Consider the following 26,784-nt stretch of genomic DNA (forward strand, 5'->3'; position numbering starts at 1 on the left):
GGTTCGTATTTCATCATTCACATTCCCAGTTGCAGGTTGCCTCTCTTAACAGTTTCCAGGGATGACAAATATTTGATATTATTTTCCTAATTTAAAGTGCTGCCATAATCTACTCATTAAGAGGTACAATCTTACATTAAAGGTTTAATGCAGTAAGACAAGTATTTCAGTCAGAAACTGCGTATAGACTCTGAAGAGCCAAATAAACTGGTACATCTCCCAAATATCTTGTAGGCCATGGCGAGCACACAGAAGTGACACAACACAATGTGGCAGGGGCGTAACTACTATGTGAAGTAGTGCTGGAGGGAGTCGCCACCATGAATCCTAACAGTGCTGTCCATAAATCTGTAAGCGTACGAGGGGGTGGAGATCTCTTCTGAAGAGCATGTTGCAGGGCATCCCAGATATGCTCACTAATATTCATGTCTGGGGCGTTGGTGGCCAGCAGAAGTGTTTAAACTCAGAAGAGTGTTCCTGTAGCCACTCTATTGCAATTCTGGATGTGTGGGGTGTTGCATTGCCCTGCTGGTATTGTCCAAGTCTGTCGGAATGCACAATGGACATGAATGGATGCAGGTGATCAGGCAGGATGCCTACATATGTGTCACCTGTCAGTCATATCTAGATGTATCAGGGGTCCCATATCGCTCCAACTGCATGTGCCCCACACCATTACAGAGGCTCCACCAGCTTGAACAGTCCCCTGCTGACATGTGGGGTCCATGGATTCATGAAGTTGTCTCCATACCCATAAACATCCATCTGCTGGATACAATTTGAAATGAGACTCATCTGACCTGGCAACATTTTTCCAGTCATCAATAGTCCAATGTTAGTGTTGACGGGCCCAAGTGAGGCATAAAGTTTTGTGTCGTGCAGTCATCAAGGGTACACAAGCAGGCCTTCAGCTCTGAAAGCCCATATTGGTGATGTTTCATTGAATGGTCCAGACACTGATACTTGGCCCAGCATTGAAGTATGCAGCAGTTTGTGGAAGTTTTGCAGTTCTGTCACGTTGAACAATTCTCTTCAGTCCTTGTTGGTCCCATTCTTAAGCTAATATAAGCACAGGATCTTTTTCTGGCCACAACAATGTCAGAGATTTGATGTTTTACCAGACTCCTGATATTCAAGGTACACTCATGAAATGCTCGTACGGAAAAATTCCCACTTCATCGCTACCTTGGAGGTGGTGTATCCCATCGGTCGTGTGCCGACTGTAACACTGTAACCTCCCCCTCACTTATCGACCTTAATGACAGTGAAAAATTAAACCGCATGTACCTAATGGAAATTTGGGAAAAGCAATCGTCACCGAAGTTAATCTGTCAGTAAAGAGGGAGGAAAGGGTTACATCTAAATGAAAGGAAAAATGCAAAAGAAATTGGTGGAAATTAATTTTGAGAAAAGGATAAAATTAATAAAGAAAGTAAATGTGCAGTCGTCACGTTGACAATTAATTGGCGTTAATTAGATGTTTGAGTTGGGGAAAATTACGGTCGCCAGTCCTATGGACAACTACTATAATAACTGAAAAAGAAAGGTTATTGCACATATAATTAGCACTAAAAGCGTGGCACCTGAAGGTTGACACGTGTTGTGTGAAAACTGAAAGTTTGTCAGAAGTAATAAATTTCGCTACACCCTGACTTAATTTAGCAAAAAAATTAATAAAATCGGAAAACTGAAAGTTAATTTAGTGACTGAAATTAATAGTGAATTTTGTTTCTGAAGCACTACGAAATTCAATAATAAGGTTAGTCTTGGGCTACCTCAACAATCATTTCAAAAGCTACTTGAATCTACGCAATTTAGAAATAAGAGATTTAACTTTGAACTTGAATTAAATGATTCTGATTAACAAAAGTAAAATTTAGTATGTACCAAGCTGAGCTGCAGTCACAAGTAAGCTAAAATATGGTAACAAAACTCGCACTCTTAATCTGTGCTTGTGTAATCTAAATATTGTAGCCAGCTATGCATACTTTAACTGAACTTTGAAATTAAAGCAGTGAAATGGAATGATATTACTTTAATGCTGGCGTTTGAATTTCAACGACACTCGGGTTCATTCCGGAAAAGGAAGGGACCCTGCTTGGTAATGCAATTGGGACAATGAGCAACAAAGGTTCATGGTACGTTTCTGTAATTTGGTGACACATATTGACCAGTTTGAAAAGCTGAGGTCTGCCATACAGTTCTAAAACTTTACGTGCTTTTAGTCTTCCTTGTTGGTTGATTGAAGGTTTGAAGTTGTTGATCGAGGAGGTGGCGACAGTCACCCATTGTCGGCCGTCGCTGTTGCAGAAGCTGGATGTTGGCGCGCCTTCTTCTAGACACGGTCTCCAGCCGAAACGGGCTCCACGACACCATGTCACAAACTAACATAGCAAGTTGAGTGCAATTACATGCTGCCAAACCTCGAAAACGCAGCAACTCGCGGGAGCGTCACACAACACACCTGCTCCACTGCCCTCCTCCAGCCAGACTCTGTCTGCTCTGCCTGTGCTCTACGCGGCAGAGTTAACACTACCAAAGATCCTAAACACTTTGGTTCTCCACACGACCTATCGATGTATTCGTTCGATAGCATAGTTTTCCCTAGGCAAGACCCAGCGTAAAAATACAAATAATATTTACAAAACAAACCAATTATACATCGACATAAATGCATAAATATATATATACAAATAGTAAAACAATTACAATATATAAAGACACAGAAATGTCATATCTTCAGGTAACAAAATAAGGAAAAATCTATAGAACAATAGATGGAAATAGAAGGATATGCATTTCCGGCGTTACAACACCATGTTCAAACTCACTTAAATCTTGATAACCTGCCATTGTAGCAGCAGTAACTGATCTAACAACTGTGCAGACACTTGTTGTCTTATATAAGCATTGCCGACTGCAGTGCTGTATTCTGCCTCTTTACATACCTCTGTATTTGGATACACATGCCTTTACCAGTTTCTTTGGTGCTTCAGTGTATCTTGAGGCAGCATAAGTTATTGTGTACAAATACCCAGGCTATATTCATCCAGCATTTGAGAATGAAAGCAGTTAGAGACATGCAACAAACTTTACACATAGTTTCAAAGTTTTACTAAACTTTTTCTTGCTGATCCCCCCCCACCCTCTGCTACAAATTGATAAAGAAAAGAAAGTTTATCGTTTAATATGTTTTTGCAGTTCAAGCAGCAACACTGCCACATCAGGCAGAATGTTTTAATTTAATACTTCTTTAGTACTACCTCTATTCACAACAGATTTTGCAGACAATATCCACATATACCACTGAATGGACCTCCAAAATTACATCATTTTACAGCATACTTCATGAGATCACATCCTACACATTGATGTATGTGGAAAGCAGGCTTGTACTTAAAATGGAGTGCAAATTACCCAGGCTATACTCATCCCATGTTTGTTGCTAACGAGTGCACTTAGAAACTTTCAACAAGCTTTAAACGTAAATTAAAATCTTTTCCAAACTTTTCCACACTTCCATGGTTAAAGTCAAATATTTAAAACATTAACTCATTTGTTAAGTAATCAGAAGTTAGAAGTCATTTTATGCATGGCAGTTCAATTTTTAATGAATTGTGGGCTTACTAATTTAATTAAAGCAAGATAAAATATTTTCATATATCACAGACAATATTTCATATCTAAGGTTGGCATTTTTTCATGTTATATTTGAAAGTCTTAGCTTGTGACTCACATTTTGGAGAAACAAAATTGATTAGCTGACAGCTTCTATGAAAAAGTTAAGTAATTTCAGTACTTACTGCTCAAGAGGGGCTGAATGTAGGAAGCGAGACTTTTCTAAAGATAAGTTGATGAGATTAAAAAAAAAAAAAAAAAAAAAAAAAAAAAAAAAAAAAAAAAAAAAAAAAAAAAGAGAGAGAGAGAGAGAGAGAGAGACTGGGGACTGAAATATGTCTGGATAAGAAGAGCACGCCTTTCTGACTGGGATAGACTGTATGAAATAAGAGTGAAGGGAATGCAAGTAAAGTAGTCAGTAGAAATTTATAGGTATGTTACTTTCTTTTTTCTTGGATGAAATGTAATTTTATCATCACTTGTTGGTTTAAAATTACATCTCATAGTTATTTTCATGTTTCAGGATGGAGACATCAGGAAGAAAAACAAGGAGCATATAGACTTGGAAGAGACTCTCCGTACAATGCAGCAGGAGGTAACAAAACAGAAGGATCAGCTACTTAATTATCATGAATCACTATCACAAACCAAAAAGATGAGAGATGACATGGAACAAAAGGTGCAGAATTCAAAATCGCATCATTTAATTGATTCTGACAAGCTAAGAAAGCAACAGAAAAAAGGTTAGCATAATCACAGCAATTTCTGATGTTATTTTTGTGTTGTGTGATTCCTAGCCAACACAGTTATTAAAAATAGGATGTTACTGTATCATAGAGACTGTAAAGAAAAGTAATTTTCAGTAATTTCATTCACAGATAATAACATGTTTCTTAAGAATTATATTCCAGTATTTAATTTCTATCTGCAAATAAATGTCTGTTTTTATTTGTAATGCAGTCTTGGTGCTTTGTCATTAAGCACCCTTAAATGGATGGGATCTTTTCGTATTTACTCAAGAAAATGTTCTGGGTTGGTATCCAAATTTCACATAGTTGACCTCACATCAGTCCTTAGTATATGTAAACGGATTCTGACTGCTGATTACATTATTGTTGTCCCTTTCTAAGGAAATGAGGAATGGCTTGATGAACCCTTCTTGGTGGCTGTGCTGAAATTTTGCAGTGTCACTGTTATCTTCAGGTGAAGACGTTTGCCAGAAGATGATGAGAGTGACACTCATAGAAACATTGTGGAATTTCAATGCAGCCATCCAGATGAAAGCTCGAGAAGATTACATCAGCACAGCACTCCAACACAGTCTACATTCCAGGGGAATGGTCTGTTGTCTTAGTTTATTCTGCACAATGGTAACTTTTCTGTCCTCTTCTGATACTAATGCATGCTCCATAAACAAAGCAAAGTTCATCAAGAGCAAAACACTGAATAAAATCCAAAAACGAGAACAAAAATGTCCAGATACTGTACTGTGAGGAAATCTAATAAGGAGAACAGCGTGATTGATAATGACTCATGTAATAGACTGTACTAAATAGTCACAGCTGCCTGCCTAGTCCTGTTGCTGCAAGCAGCTTGGCCCATGTGACATGACATGCACAATCCTGGAGGCGATCATCCACCACAAGCTGTAGCACTTGTGAGCTGCAGTTGATATTAGCCATTGACGGAGCTATTAAATCGCTCCCCACTGAAATCAGCATGTAGCCTGAAAATGCCCCAGCTTATGCTGGTGGTATGGGAGGGGAGCCGCTGGTGAAGCAGCATAACCCCCTGTGAACAGATCCAGAACCTCAGGCTTAGGGTCAACCAAGACAGGTGGAGGCGATGGAGTTGGGAGGATGCCATAGGCAGCAGATTGAGTAGGCATGACAAGGAAAGGTAGGAATATTAGAGTTTAATGTTCTGAGATCATTAGAGACTGAAGGGTACAACAGCAGTGAGGTAGGGTCAGGGCAAAGAGAGCAGCCTTTTGGCAAGCAGGGTTGCGGGAGCAGAGGTTGTACTGGTATGTGGTGCGAGGTGGAGAGACCCAGCAGGTGTGACCCTGGCATCCATCCCGGGGAATGAAGGTGGTAGCAGTGCCACTGATAATGGCTGTGGCTCTGGCCAGAGCTGTGGTTCAGAGGGACTTGTCTGGCCATGATGTCAAACAACTGATTATTCTTGTAGCTGATGACAACCCCTTGGGTCCACTCTGGATCCAGTCATCCAGACGCTGATTCCCCACACTTAGGTGGGCCTGTATGCAGGTCAGTCATGCTGTGCAGAAAACAAGGATTTGCAGAAATCAGGGATTTGTGGTCAGTCAGTAGGTGGAATTTGTTGCCATATAAATGTAGCTGAATAGTTAGCATTGCTGCCTTCAATGTGGCAGGACCCGGGTTCAATTCCCAGCACCTCCTCTAGATTTTTTTGAGGTAGGGAGGTCTGGTATGGTGTCGATTCAGCCCTTGTGAAACCAGATGAGGAATTGTTTGAAAAAAGAAGCAGCAGCATTATCTGAATTCTGGTACAGGTCCACTCAGTGAGGCTAAATGAGGATCTGTTTGAACTAAGAAGCAGCAGCATCACCAGAATTCGTCTGCTGGGCATAATGGTTGAAGGAATTGGCGACTTGCTTATCACATGTCCCAAGATCATAGATTGCTACTTGTTCTGCCTTGTAGGCAGCATTCAGTGTTTACTTTACTTTGTAAATATATATGAAATTTCTTGATTCCAAAAAAGACCATTAAATCCTCTTTTCTCATTTTGTGAATTTTTGAACTGTGCTTTAGTAAATATTCTCAATGCAAAGATGACTGATTGGCAGTTAAGAAACATCCAACAACTTATGGGATAAAACTGCCACAATTTCATGGTAGAACACATCCTTGACGAGTGTCAATGCCTGTCCCAGTGTATGTGGTATCAAAGATGGTGCAGCCTGGAGACCATCCGTAAGGCACTGAAACACCTATCGACAGGTGGCTGACCACACAAATCTAAAGCCATTGTTGTGCAGCTGATTTAGGAGTGCATAATTTGTGCTACATGGTGAATAAATGTGGCATAGTACCTGGTGTTACCAAGGAATGACTTTAAGTTTCATGTTTAGTGGGGATCAGCATAAGTGTCGTGTTTAGTAGGGATCAGCACATGACTGACTGCATTGGCAAGTTCACGTGTGGACATGATACCCTTGTGAGTAAGAATGTGCCACAGTTATTTTACCCTCTGGATAAAAGTCCAGTGGACAATGTAAGCCATTTCCCTGGACCCACTTGAAAAGGGATTTGAAGTTCCTGCGGTGTTCCGCACGAGTCGACTCTGTAAGAATAATATCATCCAAATAATTACCACTGTGTGGAATACTTTGAATTAATTATTCTAAATAAATGTGGCATAGTACCTGGTGTTACCAAGGAATGACTTTAAGTTTCATGTTTAGTGGGGATCAGCATAAGTGCCGTGTTTAGTAGGGATCAGCACATGACTGACTGCATTGGCAAGGTGAACTAGCAACCCCAAAGAGAGAGAATTGCACCTCTGTTAGCTGAATTGCATAATTGAGACTTAATGGCTGACAGATGCATCATTGAGCAGCAGTTATTGATATTCTTCCTTTAAATCTATCTGAGAAAGGTAGTGGCTCTTGAGCAGTTTAGTTAACAAATACTGGAGGGGAGGCATAGGATAGAGATCATTGTTGGATTGGGCATTTTAGTGGTCTTAAAATTGTAACAAATCTGTAAAGACCTGTTAGATTTTTCATGGACTGGTATAGGTATCATCCTTTTTACTGACTGAAAGTGGGGAAATGAAACTTAAATCCTGAAGATATTTGAAGAACTTCTTTAACCACAATGGTAGCAGGCAAGTTCTACAAAATTTGGCTTCGCTGAAGGCATCATATAGCTGAATCAGTAAAATTATGTGCAGATCCAAACATTGGTTCAAAAATCTCCTGTGAATTGCACAGAGCATCAAGGTCAGAAAAAGGCACTGTTTCAGAAACTATAAATGAACTTGGTCCACTACTCTGAAACCAAAAACTGGTAAAGGTGTCCAACCCAAAAATATTAGCAGCAGCAGGGGAGCAACAATTAGGCAGGTTATTACATGTTTGACATTATTGTACCTAACTGGCCCTCCAACTTGAAGAATGGCCTTCCGGCAGTATGACGTCACATGGCACCCAGCCTTTTGAGCAAAGGTGAGTTGAGCTGCCATAATGTGTCCTCATTGCTTAACAACATGACAGTACTGATGTCCAGCTGGAATTCTAATGTAAGCTTCTGTGGTGGCAGGAGAGCAGCCTGCACTGCAGTGGACAGTGAAGACTGATACCCCATGCCACTGCTGAGCATGTGGCCAGTGGGCCACTTGTTCACACACTGCAGCTATGTGGCCTCAGTTGCCAAGACCGAACACTCTGCTGTGTGTTATGGGGAGCTGCTTCTGGAATGCCAGAGCAGGATTGGTGTTTCTTCAACTTGTATGAAGTACAGGGCAGTACGGAAGAGGGTGGGCATTTCTGACCCACCTGGGTAACATTACACGAATGATCAATCGACTCTGAGGGGGGAGAAGAATGAATCAGAATCATCACCTGGCTATTACTTGCAATGGTGAATTACTACTTTTGATACTTGAATCTTGTTATTGCAAAAGGTCAAAATCCAATGAGCAGAACAATGTGATTTTGTGTAAAATATAAGTTATTTTGACTATGTGGAAATAAAACATACTGCTATATAATAGTGAAAATGTATACAGCTTGTAAAGCTCCTCACTCTTTTCATTTAACGTCTTTTTTTGTTTATTTTGGCAGCTATTTGGCTATCTGATTCAAGTATGGGACCTTTACACAGAGCTCATGTTTTGTTAGTAGTTGATCTGACCATGTGCCTAATATGAAAATGTATCTCTTATACCCAGCAAATATTGAATTAAAGAATGAAAAAGTCACTTTGAAATAATAAAAGTACAAGTTAAATCACTTGGCTTTATTGTTCCTTTTGCATGTAACACACTTCCGTAACAATGTCTTCTTTCATTCACCCTCGTTTAATGGTTATGTTGGTTTCATACTTAAACTGAAGTACCCACTGCTACATACTGTTTCCTCATAATTAAACAGGTAAACACTGATCATGGAAACTTTCCCATTTATGTACTACTCTCAGTATGTTTCTCCCTGACAATCACTTGTTTTCAAACACGACACTCCATCAACCTTTCTCCATGAAAGTTATTGAGCCTCCAACATGACACTGTACTGATCATAAAACTTGTAATTAGTCTCAATAGCCTTTCCACAAAATAACTAGAACACTTTTAACTATTAATTCCACTTTCTACAGAATTCTGCACATTACCAGTCAGCAGTATCATGGCACACTTCTGCTCCATATGGAAGCTCAGTGCCAACTCTTCTCCCCAAGCCAAGATGGTGCATGACTCCGAGCATTGGGATGTTGTTGTCATTATACAGCAAGACCATGTTTTCACAGAGAAAAGGCATGTTCAGCTCTAAAAGTTTCAGAAGACATTGATTATAAGTAATACAATACTGATGTGTTATGACAACAAAGATAGCAATGCTCCTTACATTTCCTCAGTAGATTAAAAAAAAAAAAAGCGTGTGAAAGAAGATTTGTGAAAACCCCATGAAAAAGAAAATAGAAATCTCACAGAAAAAGAAATAACCACTGAACAATCCTGAAATGGTTCCATCCTGAGTCACTATATCATAATACAAAGAAACATTATGTACACTCCATATTCTCTCATCCCTGTGCTGAAAATTACAATCTTTACATTTTTGTATGTACCTGATAAGCAGGCAATGATCATACATAGAAATTAAATTTGCATAGAACTGCATTTTATAGCAATAAAAATATTGAAATGCTTTTGTACAGGTGTCCATAAAAATAGTGCCAAAGAAGTACTTCATGTAGACTTTAAATGTCTACAGCATACGGCACATCTTAATTCTGTTAATGTTAATGCATAGTCCTATGAATTGCGTGCAGAGGCAGAAAAAACAAAAACAAAAACAAAACCCTCATTTTCAAATCATGATGTTACTGATTAACTTTTTTCAACTAGCATACTGTAATCAAAAAAATATCATTGATCATGTGATAAACTAATTTAATCTGGTCATATCAGTAGAAGAAATGAAGAACGAATAAAGCATAAGAATACTTACTGTCGTGTCACATCTAGAGCCACAGAGCGAAAAAAATCCATCTCAAATGTAAACAACATGCCGTCAACATGTATAACACAAATAATAGTTCAAGAACATTAGTTATCATAACAGAAAGAAATAGATAAAGGTTTATTTTTATGTAAATAAAGAAAAACAGGCAGAAAATGTGATATTTGCAGTTAAAAAATATAAAGAAATACAATTAATACAATTTGGTGCCTTTTTCTTGAAACAAGACACTCACAAACACATGCATATTTTGGCATTTTTACTTTGTCACAGTACACTTTTAGCAGTGCATACATTCACTGCTAGGTGGACTTGCAGCTGATTGATGACGCAAGGCAACAGATGCCAAGCGAGCATGGTGAAAATCAATCATTGATTAATAGGTAGTTGTGTGGCTTAAAGTTTCCATTTCTCCCATCACAGCATGAAGCAACAGGTGTTGGTTACAGTCACTGGCTCTGCAGGTGGCAGTGTGTTGCGTAGCAGCCAGAGCCACGTCTGAAGGCCACTGATGTGCACACAGCCTTTCTGGTCATGTGTTGTTGTGAAGGTATCATGCAATGGTGCTGCGGAAGTACATCTGAGGTGGCTCTGTGCTTCACACCTGTTGAGTTTCAGCAGATGTGGCCAGGCAGGAGTGACAAGTGCATTGCATTATATTCCCCTCCACTGCCTTCTTGGCTGCTCCTCAGACATGTAAATAATGAGGCACTCAGTGTCCATACTCCCAAAAAAAAAAAAAATCAAAATATGCACAGCGTGTGACACTCCTACTCTGTAAATGTGGCAATTATGGAACGCTAAAAAGAAAGAAAATTTTACTGTTCATTCCAACGACATTATAATGACATTTCTGCTAGCCTAACACAGATGATATCTAAACACAAACAGTGTGAAAATTACTAAATGTTTCACTGTTCATAAATACACTCCTGGAAATGGAAAAAAGAACACATTGACACCGGTGTGTCAGACCCACCACACTTGCTCCGGACACTGCGAGAGGGCTGTACAAGCAATGATCACACGCACGGCACAGCGGACACACCAGGAACCGCGGTGTTGGCCGTCGAATGGCGCTAGCTGCGCAGCATTTGTGCACCGCCGCCGTCAGTGTCAGCCCGTTTGCCGTGGCATACGGAGCTCCATCGCAGTCTTTAACACTGGTAGCATGCCGCGACAGCGTGGACGTGAACCGTATGTGCAGTTGACGGACTTTGAGCGAGGGCATATAGTGGGCATGCGGGAGGCCGGGTGGACGTACCGCCGAATTGCTCAACACGTGGGGCGTGAGGTCTCCACAGTACATCGATGTTGTCGCCAGTGGTCGGCGGAAGGTGCACGTGCCCGTCGACCTGGGACCGGACCGCAGCAACGCACGGATGCACGCCAAGACCGTAGGATCCTACGCAGTGCCGTAGGGGACCGCACCGCCACTTCCCAGCAAATTAGGGACACTGTTGCTCCTGGGGTATCGGCGAGGACCACTCGCAACCGTCTCCATGAAGCTGGGCTACGGTCCCGCACACCATTAGGCCGTTTTCCGCTCACGCCCCAACATCGTGCAGCCCGCCTCCAGTGGTGTCGCGACAGGCGTGAATGGAGGGACGAATGGAGACGTGTCGTCTTCAGCGATGAGAGTTGCTTCTGCCTTGGTGCCAATGATGGTCGTATGCGTGTTTGGCGCCGTGCAGGTGAGCGCCACAATCAGGACTGCATACGACCGAGGCACACAGGGCCAACACCCGGCATCATGGTGTGGGGAGCGATCTCCTACACTGGCCGTACACCACTGGTGATCGTCGAGGGGACACTGAATAGTGCACGGTACATCCAAACCGTCATCGAACCCATCGTTCTACCATTCCTAGACCGGCAAGGGAACTTGCTGTTCCAACAGGACTATGCACGTCCGCATGTATCCCGTGCCACCCAACGTGCTCTAGAAGGTGTACGTCAACTACCCTGGCCAGCAAGATCTCCGGATCTGTCCCCCATTGAGCATGTTTGGGACTGGATGAAGCGTCGTCTCACGCGGTCTGCACGTCCAGCACGAACGCTGGTCCAACTGAGGCGCCAGGTGGAAATGGGATGGCAAGCCGTTCCACAGGACTACATCCAGCATCTCTACGATCGTCTCCATGGGAGAATAGCAGCCTGCATTGCTGCGAAAGGTGGATATACACTGTACTAGTGCCGACATTGTGCATGCTCTGTTGCCTGTGTCTATGTGCCTGTGGTTCTGTCAGTGTGATCATGTGATGTATCTGACCCCAGGAATGTGTCAATAAAGTTTCCCCTTCCTGGGACAATGAATTCACGGTGTTCTTATTTCAATTTCCAGGAGTGTAATTAACAGTTTTTCTAATTGCAAGTGACACTCAGGCTGGTTGGCTGCTTGCTGTTGTGGATCTTGTTTTTGTTTCTTATCGTTTTGCTCCAACTTCTCTGCAACAATAATCTTTGCATCTTCTGTCTGATTATTTTGCTCTTAGGTAAGTTTCTTACCCACTGAGAAGACATCTGCATATGTAATGAGATTGTGTGCATCTGATAGTGAACTACCATCTCTGGTGCATGTACTAGTTGTTTTGTCATTTAAAATCACAATAGCTGTCACTCTGCCTGACATGCTAAGTTCAGAACTAGGTATTTCCATTAACAGATCAGTGTCTAAGCTTGCTTCTAATTGTGACTCCACAGGTAGCATACATTCTGACAAGACGCATATTTTGCTTATCTTCACATATGTCTGTACATTTCTCTTCTGGTCTCTCTTTTTTATCTTCGCCACTCACTTATCATACCACTGTTTGAGCTTCATGATTACCTTTTCTTGTTTCCTTGCAAAATATGTTATTGATTTTTCTTGACTATATTTTAATTCTTTTAGCATTTCTTTTTGACTTTCATTTAATTCCTTTATTTTCTTGACAGTTGCCTTTTGACTTTCTCATAGGTCTTTTGCGGTTTTCTCTTGGCTTTCCCTTATTGTGTTGAGTAGTAGTGTCATACCCAACTGAACTCTACTGGTCAATGACTGCTGTTTGGTTTTACCATGGAGTAGGGCACCTGTAGCTCTTGCTGTTTTGTGTCAGTGTCATTGAGGTTTTACTCGCACATAATTCCTCCAAAAGTTCCATGTCTACCAATTCTTTGTTAGTCATGTCCTCAAAACTGGAATCTTTGATCCTTGACCTATTGCATTCTCCCTCTTTATCAAGCCAAATTCCCACAACATTAACAGCTGATGTTTGCTCCCTTACGGAATACATTTTTACACTTGAAAGTCGAAAGTATAAAGCACATGCCTAACTAATTTCCCCCATTCAAGTATTGGTACACACCAAACAAGTGAAAGGTTTTGCGTACAGCAATAACTTCAAACTTTGGGCATTTGGCATTATTGCAGCACTTACTTTTATTACTGTGATGTTAGTTGTGATACGGTGTGATGCTGCAAGCTGCACCGCACCCTTGTATTGTCGTGGTGGTCACCTCGAGCCACAGCAATCCAAGATGATGCATAGTGACTCGTCTTGTCTCAAAGCAGTGCAATCCAATGTGCCATAGATTTCCACTTCGTACATGTTCTGTTGGCAGTGATATACTTTTATTTCTCTCTCCACAAGTAGGCTCATAGCTCTATTGTTCAATGCCCACTATTGCATGTTGGTGACAACTCTTCACTGAAGAACAGTCATCTTTTCATGGTCGCTAGATGTAGTGCTCCTTTCTCTCTTCATTAAAATGTCTCTTATGTTTATTTTTGCAGCTATCGGACTATGAGACACGAGAATGGGACCTTTGTTACATAATTAACATGACCATATGCCTGAAACTAATCTATGTCTCTTCTACACTGCAGATATTAAAGTTATTTGTTTAAAGACTGAGGAAGACCACATTGAAATAATAAACGTACAAGACAAGTTATTTACGTTCATTGTTCCTTTTTCATGTAACACACTTCCCTAATAGTGCCTGCTGTCAGTGAGTCTCATTTAACAATTATGTTGGTTTCACATTCACACTGAACTACCCATTGCTACATTGTATATCCTGGTAATTAAACATGTAATCACTGATCATGAGAGCCTTTTCATTTATGTTCTACTCACAGTATCTTTCTCTATGACAATCAGTTATTCTCAAACACGGCACTGTATCAGTCTTTCTCTACGACAATTATTAGTGCTCCAGCATGACACCGTAGCAACCACAAATGTCTTAATCAATCCCAAGTGCCTTTCCATGAAATAACTGAAAATACTTTTCTTCTACAAACTGACATAACATTTTTAATTCCACTTTATACCAAATTCTGCATATTACTTATTTGCGGCATGGCGGCATGCATTCGCTCCATACGGAAACTCAGCACCCACTCTTCTCCCCATGCCAAGATAGCACATGGCCTTGGGAGCTGGGACATTGTTGTCATTATGGAGCAAGACTGTGTTCATTGTTCAGCTCCGAAAGTTCCAGAAGCCAACAATAAGTAAGGAGTACAATATTGATACATTATGAGATCAAGGATAGCAATCTCTGTACCAACTGGTTTTGTGTTTAGTAGGATATAAGTGGATTTTGTTTTGAAGAAGAATAAAAGTGCTAGAAGGATCTGCGACAATTTTAAGATTACAAATGATTTCCAGGTAACAGTAATATCTTTAGCTTTAATGTGAAAAAAAGCCAAACAAAGACACATTGTTCCATGTAGCAAGGAAAAAAATGGTTGGTGCTGGACAGTTATACAGTGTGTTTCCAAAAGAACATGCAAAAATTTAACACGACATAGAGGATGCTCCACTGAACAATTTGAGGTTGGGAACCTGGGGTCGGAAAAGCCAGCTTGTGGAAATAATAGGAATAAAATCACATTACTGTGTACTTTTTTACAGGGTGATAGTTATTGAACTATATGAAAAACAAATGTAAATTAATTACAAGCTGTGGCATGCACTTACTTCATTCAACATGTAAATGTCACTACAGATATTTGGATTTAGGTTATGATACATTTGATATGTCTGCCATCATTGATGATGATGTGGCACAGAGAATAGCAAAATTCTGCATGACCCGCTGAAGTGTCAGAACATTGATGCTGTCGATGACCTCCTGAATGGTTGTTGTCAACTAAGCAATGGTTTTGGGGTTATTTCTGTACACTTTGTCTTTAATATAGCCCCATGAGAAGGAGTCGTATGTGTTCAGATCTGGAGACTATGGCAGCCAATTGAGGCTCATTCCAGTGGCCTACGGGTACCCCAGAGTCGGAATGCAGTCCCCAAGGTGCTCCTACAGGACATCAAACACCCTCCTGCTTCAGTGGGGTGAGCTCCATCTTGCATGAACCACATCTTATCAAAATCAGAATCACTTAGGATAATGGAGATGAAATCATCTTCCAAAACCTACCGTTCAGTAGTCGCCATGTCATCAAGGAATATTGCGCTAATTATTTCGCGATTGGACATTGCACATCACACAGCCATCTGTTGAGGGTGAAGAGACTTCTCAGTCATGAAATGTGGTTTCTCAGTCCTCCAACTGCGCCAAGTGTTCTTATTGACAAATCCATCCAAATGAAAGTGGGCTTCATTGCTAAATCAAACCATGCATGCGCATGCTGATTCCTATCATGCCCTGCAGCCAGTTTTGCAGTTTAAATGTTCTAAGGCAAACCGTCCAGAAGTTATGACAATTTTATTTCATGTAGTTCAGTAATCATCGCCCTTTATTTACATTAGTTACAGTTAACTGCAAATACCATCATTGACGCAATGAACATGCCATTTGTGCTGTATTTTACAAAGTCTGCTGAAACTGATGGCCATCAACCTCAGTGCAAGCATGACATCAGCAAACAAGATTCTGACGCACCCTGTCAAATATCCATGAAATGTATCGAATCACATCACAGGCAGCTGCAGTTCTGCACACTAATTTCATCTCCATATTCGCTGGGGTCTCATACACAAGTGACTTTAGGAGGTGACTCCTAAGAAATTGTTACCTGTACAGCCTTTCAGCAATGAGAGCATTGCAACGTACTTACCCGTACACAAGATGCATGTCAGTGAGTTCTGCAAAACTGTACTGGTGCTGCTCCGTCATATTATACTGTACATCTCTGAATAGCACTGGGTAATGAATGGGCCTGTCATTGATTCATAGCACATTCTGTCATGGGACAATATAAATATGATACAACAGAACCACCTTATGGACACATAAAGTAAACAAAACCTTCATCAGGACTTTCTGAATCAGGCTCATCATTCACAGTATGTGTAAACTCGTACACATGTTAGTTGTAGATAAGCTGGAAACACTAATATTAGACAAAGTGGTAGGCAAGGTTACTTCCATATCTCCTTAAGCTGGCTTTTCCAAACCCAGTTTTCCTACTTGAAATTGTTCAGTGGAGCATTCTCTATGTCCTGTTACACTTTTGCACACTCTTACAGAAACACCCTGTATTAAAAGGAAACATTTTACTCAGATTAAACGCAACAACTCAAAAATAATATTTCCACTCAGAAAACAAGAGAAATGTTGATTATCTGCATTTTTTTTTTTAAAAAAAACAAGTACAAGTCTGAGTTTCATTTAGACTTAAGAAAATTAATTAAATAAAAAACCTATCTTCTTGGCAAATCATTATTGGAGGTGGGAGGAGCTTTAAGTTACGGAAGAAATCCTAGCAGCAGCTAAGGATTCAAACCCAGGCCATTGCACTTGCCCACTAAGCCACCAAGCCACATCATCCTAACTAAACATAATTTGTTACATGATTACAAATACAACAGTATTCTCAAAGAAAATGATTCTCTATGTATCACATAAATTATATGACAGCACATATCATTGTAAAATAATGGATATGGTGGTGAACTTCAGCTGTCTAAAGCTATTGGAGTCATGCAGTTGTCAGTATTGGTTCAGCTGAGGAGCTGGTGCGAGAACAGGCAACTGGGCCAGCTATGGTGTGCACATTGCTCCCAGCGAGCAGGTGACCAGTGACAGCAAATTGATGTTTTTTCCCAACATGGAAGGGGTGAGATGAGTGTTGGCTTGAGTACGAGGGTGTGGAGGAAGGTGCCAACACCGAAGATGCCAGCTGTTGCAATGTGGCAAGCCAAGGTTATTAAGAAATACTCCAAAATTTTAAAAGAAATATGCTAAAGTTTTGGCGTGCAGAAAAACAAATCACATCAGAATAATCATAACACTGAGGTGCTCAGTAATCAGCATTGAGACTTTAATATTACTTATATCCCAAAAACTACTGAAGTTAAGTTGTCGCAGTAAATGAATGCTCTTATAAACATAATTAAAAATTTTAATGGTTGAATGCTTCATATGATCTGGACAAACAAATTATTAAATGTTAGTGGAGGACAGTAGTTATCACCACTAAAAGAAACACATCTATGTATATTTTATTTATAGAATTATTATGTGTCTTATATCTTTTTCATGATGTTTATTTGCCAGGTCATCTTATTTTCCACACTTACACAGAACACAAATGCAGCATGGCATTCCTTATACCTTACCCTTTGTAACTAAGTATCATATGTATAACTTATTAGCTCTTGCCTGTGGCTGGGCTTGCATGACAGTAGTTTTATTATGATGGGTGATGGTGAATAAATAAACTGTTGCATATACAGTAATGTTGCAGTGTGTGTGGAGGGGCGTAGACTGGTGTGCACCTCTATGCTTTGTGTTATTGAAGCAGCTATAAGTTATATAATGTTTAAATTACGCAATGAAACTATTACATATTGAATAGTCCATATGTTGAGGGAGACTGGGGGAGAAAGAACTCACAGTTGACAGTTATGTTGTACTTATTACATTTATGTATTGTAAATGGTGATCCATTTTCTTTATTGTATGTTCATTGTGAATTTTGGTGGGAAACCAAAGGCATATAACCACAAGTGAATGGTTGAACGGTCATTCTGTGTCGGTCGGTCATTCTTTGCATATGGGTCTTAGGTATAAAGTGCATGTTGGTGACTTGATATCATGGTTTTAGGATTTTTGAAGTGATTGATTTTGGACAGCAAATGGACTCAAGAACACTATAACATTTGTTGAGACTTATAAAAATTTCAAGACCACAGAGACTCCAGTTATGCCGCAGGCATTGTCTACAGCACTGGGGCCAATGGCAGCAGCACAGGGGCTTTTAAGTCTGCAACACCATCAGTGGCTTCAGCATTAGCATTGGCTGCGGTTTTAACTTATATGACAGCAGAAGAGCAAAGGCAGCAAAATAACTGATAAGTTATGTATTGATATCAAAAGTGGAAATATGTGTGAATTTGCAGGATTATCATCAGAAATGGAGTTTTGAGTTATTAACAATTCACTGAGCTTAAGTGGGTCATTTAATGTTAGCAGGCCCGATATCCCAAAATTAGATATGGGAAATGTAATTGCGGAAGATTCGATGGCATGGTTAAGGCATGCTTTTAAAAATTTGAATTCTAAGATAGAAAGGGGACTTCCGAATTGAATACTAATATTGGTAAATTAAATTCAGAAATTGAAAGTTTAGAATCCAACATTGAAAACATAAAATCTGAGGTTGGGGAAGTTAAAATTGAGATTGAGGAATAATCGAAACGAAATTGGGAAATATAAGAGTAGAAATGGAAAGAATTCTGGGAGACATTGGCATTGTCAATGACAAAGTTGTTAGAGTTCAAAAAACATTGCGTGAAAAGATTGAAAAGATGTAGGATGAGTTGAGTGGCGATGTGATCTGACTATGTGCTGAGGCAGACAACACTCGAAGAGGAGACTGACAAGGTGTTCTGCAATTTTTCTGTGAAAATTGGTAAAGTGTCAGAAAGAGGTTTTAAAAACTAAACAATGTTTTGAAGTGGGAATTAGTGAAGAAGCTTCACAGTACGAGCAGCAGGTTAAAAGATAAAGTGCTGAGCTAAATTCTTTATCAGCAAGTCAGGCCACTACTATGATTAAGGTAGCGTGTGTTGGGACAGAAAATCAAAATATTCTGCAAAGAATGAAAACTATCATCTTGTAAGTTTTCTCATAGCTTGTAGAGATGGTTTCATGTTAGAAATGTTGATGAAGAAAAAAAATAAAATCACAAAGAGAGATTGGGAGCTTGGTGCATGATCTTGAACTTATTTGACAAATTTGAAGAGTAATTTGTTCATCAGTTATGATGCATTCGAGAAATATTTTCTGAACAAAATTTGGACTGAAGCAAAGCAAATGTGACTTCAGATTGAATTATCAAATGGGCTGAATTACAGGAAAGACAGTGTTTTAATGCAGAGTTTTGTGTGTCTTGAATGGCAAAATTAATGTACATAAACCAGTTGCTGGGAATGTTAATGGAAATTGCAGTGTTTACAAAAGAGTTGCTGGATTTCCTATAGTGAGACCTAGTGCATAGTCAACCGATTCAACAGACAATTTCAAATTTCATTGAGAAACTGGAACAGGCCTCATAATTCAGACCACAAAATTTTAATTACAGGGAAATGGGAATGTATACTACTATATAAAGACAAGTCGTTGTTTAACATTGTTACCAAAACTTGCAAAACATTCTTGACCGTTTTGCTTCATATTTTAACGTGATACGCTAATAAATGTTTGGATGGACATATGCTACATATTTTAATGTATGTGATATATAAATTTGTTTGCTGTATAAAGAATAAACATTGCTAGCAAAAATCTTGTAAAGTTCTTGACTGATTTACTTCAGATTTTCAGTTGATACTCTAATAAAAATTCAGATAGATGTAGGCAACATCTTTTTAATGTACAAGATGTACATGAATAAAACCTCAAACTGCAGGGGATGGAAATGGGGGGAAAAAAGGTTCTATGAACAAGTGTCTATAAAGAGACAGTATGTGTGCAATGACAACAAATCATTCCAGAACATAGTGCAGAGCTGCATCGCACCCACATCACAACAGATGTTCAAAGTGGCCTCCATGGGGTTGCAGATGATAGGGATAGTAGCAGTTGTCATGCGGGATACACATAATTGTACTTTGACTTACACTGTGTTGGCGGTCCAGTTGCCTGGAGCTTTCACTATGGTTCGTCTCAATACGCTGTAGAACCTGGTCCTCCAAATCTGGTGTACGCACAATCCACTGTCTCTCTACATGTTTGTCTGTTTGAAAGGACCCATGATCACACAGATGCCCAAAAAGGGCTTGAAATGTTGTGTGATGTGGTTGGTGTCTGTGAGGGTGTTTGTTGTATTATAGCCATGCTGCCTCTTGACCATTTCCGTCTGTGTGGCTGTACAGAAACACCATCTCACTTGTTCCTGACAAGAATACTGTGCCATTCTGCTGCTTATAGTATGTTGTGCCAGTCACACTGACTGAAACACAGAAGGAATACATGGAATGTGGTCAGCAGTATTTTCATTCATTGGCACCATCTACTGTGGCAATGATGCATTTCCAGACACATGTTCAAAGGACCTGTTTTCCTCCATTTACTGTCAGGAATCCACCCATGCAGTTTGTCGGTTTTATTAATGTTTACCATTTATAAAGTATATAAGCATAATAAAGCTCAATTTCTATATAAAAAAGGTTGCTGTTCAATGTTATTGTCAAAAATCTCTGAGAGTTCCTCTCCGATGTAGTGCAGATTTTCATTTGATGCTCTTAACAACAGGAAAATGTTGTTAGCAAAAATATTTAAAAGTTTGTAACCAATTTACTTAAGATATTTACATGATTTTCTAATGAATGTTTGAACAGACATAAGCTATATTTTTTATCATACATTGTATATAAATACATAAATTATATAATATGTAAAAGAGAAACAGTATTAGCAAAACTCTAAAATACTTCTTGTCTGATTTAATTCATATTTTTATATGATGTACTAAAAGACATTTAGACAGAAATAGATATATTTTTTAAATATATAAATATAGATAATATATAATAGGGAAAAGATATAGCAAAAATCTCTGAAAAGTCTTGGCTGACGTACTACACATTTTTACACGATATTCTAATGAGCATTCGGACGGACATAGGCTATATATTATTTTGGGGGACAGAAGAAATGAACTTAGAGAGGCGGAAGTAGGAGATGGATGGAGAGAGAGGTGAGAGGGAGATGGAGAGAGGTAGGGGGAGGAGGAGATGTGGAAAGAGAGGGGGGAAGAAGTGATGGATGGAGAGAGGGGGAGCAGAAGAAGGTGGACCAAGAGAGCAGGAGGAGCAGGCAGACAGAGAGAAAGAAAGGGGGAGAAGGAGAGGAAGACATAATTTCCAATTACTATATATATTTAGCTATTATGAATATAATAGAGGGAAACATTCCACGTGGGAAAAATATATCTAAAAACCAAGATGATGTGACTTACAAAAAGAAAGTGCTGGCAGGTCAATAGACACACAAACAAACACAAACATACACACAAAATTCAAGCTTTCGCAACCAACGGTTGCTTCATCAGGAAAGAGGGAAGGAGAGGGAAAGACGAAAGGATGTGGATTTTAAGGGAGAGGGTAAGGAGTCATTCCAATCCTGGGAGCGGAAAGACTCACCTTAGGGGGAAAAAAGGACGGGTATACACTCACACACACACACATATCCATCCACACATATACAGACACAAGCAGACATATTCAAAGGCAAAGAGTTTGGGCAGAGATGTCAGTCGAGGCGGAAGTGCAGAGGCAAAGATGTTGTTGAATGACAGGTGAGGTATGAGTGGCGCAACTTGAAATTAGCGGAGATTGAGGCCTGGTGGATAATGGGAAGAGAGGATATATTGAAGGGCAAGTTCCCATCTCCGGAGTTCAGATAGGTTGGTGTTAGTGGGAAGTATCCAAATAACCCGGACGGTGTAACACTGTGCCAAGATGTGCTGGCCGTGCACCAAGGCATGTTTAGCCACAGGGTGACCCTCATTACCAACAAACACTGTCTGCCTGCGTCCATTCATGCGACAGCTGCCACCCATTCCACATCAAACGGTCCCTACCCTACAGCCTAGGTCTTTGTGGCAAACAAATCTGCTCCAGTCCGGAATCCCTGAACCATTACACCAACAACCTGATAACAGCTTTCGCATCCCGCAACTACCCTCCCGACCTGGTACAGAAGCAAATAACCAGAGCCACTTCCTCATCCCCTCAAACCCAGAACCTCCCACAGAAGAACCACAAAAGTGCCCCACTTGTGACAGGATACTTTCTGGGACTGGGTCAGACTCTGAATGTGGCTCTCCAGCAGGGATACGACTTCCTCAAATCCTGCCCTGAAATGAGATTCATCCTTCATGAAATCCTCCCCACTCCACCAAGAGTGTCTTTCCGCCGTCCACCTAACCTTTGTAACCTCTTAGTTCATCCCTATGAAATCCTCAAACCACCTTCCCTACCCTCTGGCTCCTACCCTTGTAACCGCCCCCGGTGTAAAATCTGTCCCATGCACCCTCCCACCACCACCTACTCCAGTCCTGTAACCCGGAAGGTGTACACGATCAAAAGGCAGAGCCACGTGTGAAAGCACCCACGGGATTTACCAACTGACCTGCTTACACTGTGACGCATTCTATGTGGGAATGACCAGCAACAAACTGTCCATTCGCATGAATGGACACAGGCAGACAGTGTTTGTTGGTAATGAGTATCACCCTGTGGCTAAACATGCCTTGGTGCACAGCCAGCACATCTTGGCACAGTGATACACCGTCCGGGTTATCTGGATACTTCCCACTAACACCAACCTATCTGTTCTCCGGAGATGGGAACGTGCCCTTCAATATATCGTCTCTTCCCGTTATCCACCAGGCCTCAATCTCCGCTAATTTCAAGTTGCCGCCACTCATACCTCACCTGTCATTCAACAACATCTTTGCCTCTGACTTCCGCCTCGACTGACATCTCTGCCAAACTCTTTGCCTTTGAATATGTCTGCTTGTGTCTGTATATGTGTGGATGGATATGTGTGTGTGTGTGCGAGTGTATACCCGTCCTTTTTTCCCCCTAAGGTGAGTCTTTCCGCTCCCAGGATTGGAATGACTCCTTACCCTCTCCCTTAAAACCCACATCCTTTCGTCTTTCCCTCTCCTTCCCTCTTTCCTGACGAAGCAACCATTGGTTGCGAAAGCTTGAAGTGTATGTTTGTGTTTGTTTGTGTGTCTATCGACCTGCCAGCACTTTCTTTTGGTAAGTCACATCATCTTTGTTTTTAGATATATTTAGCTATTATGAAGGATTGCCTGGTTTGCTAGTCAGAATATAAACTTCAGCTACTTAACACAAATGCAACTAGCATAATAATAATGTTCATAGAGACAATAATAACAATTATAAATAGTAAAATATGATAATTTAAATTTTTAGACTGGAGGTCACGATAGGGGTCAGAGGTTTGATGGACCAGAGATTCACGGACATTAAAATTAAGATAGGAAGTTGAAAAACTGAGTTACACCATGTCTCAGGTCAATAGGTGGCAGAATAAATTGAAAAGGAATGAGACAAGTGTTGTATGGAATTTACTTATGTTTTGTGATGTGACTATTGATGCTAAAATGTTGGAGTGGGTATCGTTATGAAGGTAGACAAGTTTTAGAAAAGATAGAGAACACCAAAAAGTAAACCCAGTTGGAGTAAAGATGGTTAGGAATAAAATACATTGTCTTGCTTATGCGGACGATATTGTTATAATAAGTGGAAACAAAGAAGAACTACAACTCACGACAAGTTCCTACAGAAACATTGCAAGGAAAGCAGGAATAGAAATTATTGAGAAGAAAACAGAGTACATGACTGTGAACAAGGCACCCAATGATGGTAGTCCACTGACAGTTGATCTCATTTTTAAAAGAATAGTCACCTTCAAATATTTGGGAAGCGTCATCAATGAACAGAAATTGAATTTAAAGCGAGGATAGCAGCAGCGAATAAAGCTTATTTTGGCCTACAAGATGTGTTATCCAGTAGAGCTACTTCCAGAAGCTTCAAATTTAGCCTACATCAGAGTGTAATTCTGCCAGTAGCTCTATATGGGTCAAGAAGCTTCTCATTTAGAAAAGCAGATGAACAAAAATTATTAGTTTTTGAATGGAAAATATTAAGGAAAATTTTTGGACCCAAGAGAGACCCAGAAACACAGGAGTGTGAATACTTAAAAACCAGGAACTGAAGGAGCTATATCAATAGGCTGATATTAGTCAAAGGATGAAGAGGAGGAGACTGATGTGGGCTGGACATCTAATTAGGATGGAGGAACAACGACTACCTAAAGTAGCATTCTCTGGATCCATAGGGGTCAGAAGGAATTGAGGAAGGCCATGAACCAGATGGGAGGATGACATTGATGAGGACACAGTGGGCTGAGTAAAGGAGAATGGACTACAAAAGGCAGGAACAGAGAGCACTGGAAGAGGAATGTAGATAACGCATATGGTCTCCAAGGCCCAAGCGACAATTAAGAAGAAGAGTGAAGCAGCACAACAGAGAAGAGTGCACATTAAAAGTAGAAAAATGTATTAATGAAATAAATAGTGAGAATTTGAGGCTGGACTTTTTTTTTTAATTCAGGGTAGTATTGTAGGGGAAAATTTGGTGTCCAAAACAGCGAAAGAAGTAAATCCAAACTTAGCAGAAATTGACTTAACTGCGAATTCTGATGACATGCGATGCAGTAACAGCAATTTTTGTGAGGTTGGTGGTGATTTATTAGGGAATAATGTTGGTGAAGGCGATGTGGGTATGATCTTTCTAGCTGGAAATAATTTTTTATATGTATCAGCAGGTGTAAAGGAAGTTTGTGTGGGGAATTTTATAATATATCAGCGGATGTTGTGGAAGATGTTTGTGGAGAGGTTGGTAAGGTATTGGCAATAAGTCATTTATTGCTAAAGGGAAATGAAGATGATGTTTTAGTTGGGAAAATTAGATGTGAGGATGTTGTGGCTACTGAAATTGTTACTTTGGAGGCAGGATTCATTTATTCAGTTATAAAGTGGCTCTTGATGGAGGCATAGATTCTAAATGTACATTGGAAAATAATGTGATGGAATGGAGGGCATGTTCTGCAATGAATAATTATTTTATTGCATTTTGTGGGAAAAAATGAAGATAAAATGGCTAGGGAGCTTGAAGGGCATGACGATGAAACAGTTGAGATGGATATAATTGTTGTGGTGCCTAAGGGACATTGTGATATTGAAGAATTATTTGTAATTAGTAGGTGTGCTATAAATGTTGCAAATCTGGGAAGAGATATTGTAGTTAATGTAATAGAGGATAAATGTGTGGAGAGGGTAGGAAGGAATAATGTGCAGTCTGAGGATATAGAGATTTATATTTATGAAGAAACAAAATGGGCCCTTCTGAAATAAAATGTGATCCTTGAGCAATAGTTGAAAATTTTTTAAGTTGGGGTATGAGTACACTGGTTTACAAGGAAAGAGGCCTTGATTTTGAACAAGGGCAAAAGTACAGAAAATTGCAATTCAAAAGATACTCACACTGGTGAGGAAAAATGTTAGGGAAGATAATGACAGCACAGTTGCATCTTGTGACACTGATATATGAATTGTGTAACTTGATTTGTAGACAAGTGTAATTTTTGTGAAGAACGTAAGGCTTTGATGGCATATCTATTCTCATGAGAGGTATGTATATTGATGATATCATGATGCATGTGAACAATAAGGAGACACAGTTTTGGTACATGGATGTGGGGAAAACAGATAGAATAATTTTGTTGCTCTGAGGTTGACTGATTACAATAATTTTGTTTGTTTATAAGAGAGAGATTCAATTCTGTACATTGTGTAAGTTAAAATTTGCGGAGGTCAATTTCATTGGGATTATTTTAGTGTACTGTGTGTGTTATTTTGGATAGGTTGTATATGTAATGTATGTAAGTTTTTTTGTTGGGATAACTATACTATGTAAAAATCATAAGAAAAAACTTTATCTTGGTTTTTAATTGTAAGTACAGGACTGTATCACAATTTGTGTATTGAAGCCTATCTGCTGATATGAGAACATTTAGTGGGGAGAATTCTGTAGAGAGATGTTTAATTTGAAGTTCTGGGTTTGTGCAAATTTAATAGTTATTAATAAATATTTGTAGCCTGCCACGTCTATTGAATCCTGCTAATATGATAGCCATGTTTTCTTATGGAAACATGTAAGGAATGTTGCAGGAACTTTCACTCTAGACCAGGTGTAATTTGCCAAAGTATTAGCTCAGTTTTGCTTTGGTATTTTGGGAAATACGGGAGCATCCAATCGTGCCCGTCTGCTTTGACCCATGACGTCACAAATATGGCGGAAACGACCATAAACCACGATTCCAATATGGCGCATATAAAGTCATTACGTAAGCATTATAAAGACAAAAATACACTGAAAAATAAACACACACGCGTTCCACAAAAAGCCTAATGACACTAACAGGACAAGTGTGGGACATTGGGGGATTTGGGTGGGGACAAACTAAATATAAACAAATTTAGACACCCACCCCCATACAAAACCACGCAAAACGACGAAAAAAACCGACAACACAAACACTTCCCGAGATCCATATAGCTCAACAGCAGCTCCTGATCCCATAAATTGGGATCGAACACTTTCCTTGACCTATATAACTTAAAAACGTCTCTCAATACCAATACCCGATATTCACAGCCACACGTAGGGATCGAACACTTCCCTTGACCTATATAGCTCAAGAACGTCTCCCAATACCAATACGCGATATTCACAGCCACACATTGGGACAGAACACTTCCCTTGACCTACATAGCTCAACAGCAGCTCCCGATCCCATAATTTGGGATCAAACACTTCCATTGACCTATATAGCTCAACAGCAGCACCCGATCCCGTAAATTGGGGTCAAACACTTCC

The 26,784-nt window shown here is 40.0% G+C and overlaps 1 protein-coding gene across 1 annotated transcript in view; it reads left to right on the top strand.

Moving 5' to 3' along the window:
• Window positions 1–26,784, top strand: part of LOC124776218 (coiled-coil domain-containing protein 40) — a 366,819-nt gene that overhangs the window by 45,030 nt on the left and 295,005 nt on the right. The window contains exon 3 of the mRNA XM_047251072.1: window positions 4,142–4,361. Coding sequence (XP_047107028.1) covers window positions 4,142–4,361 — 220 coding nt within the window. The remainder of the gene's footprint in view (window positions 1–4,141; window positions 4,362–26,784) is intronic.

This window comes from Schistocerca piceifrons, chromosome 2 (genome assembly GCF_021461385.2).
Source record: "Schistocerca piceifrons isolate TAMUIC-IGC-003096 chromosome 2, iqSchPice1.1, whole genome shotgun sequence".
Taxonomy (NCBI): Eukaryota; Metazoa; Arthropoda; class Insecta; order Orthoptera; family Acrididae; genus Schistocerca; species Schistocerca piceifrons.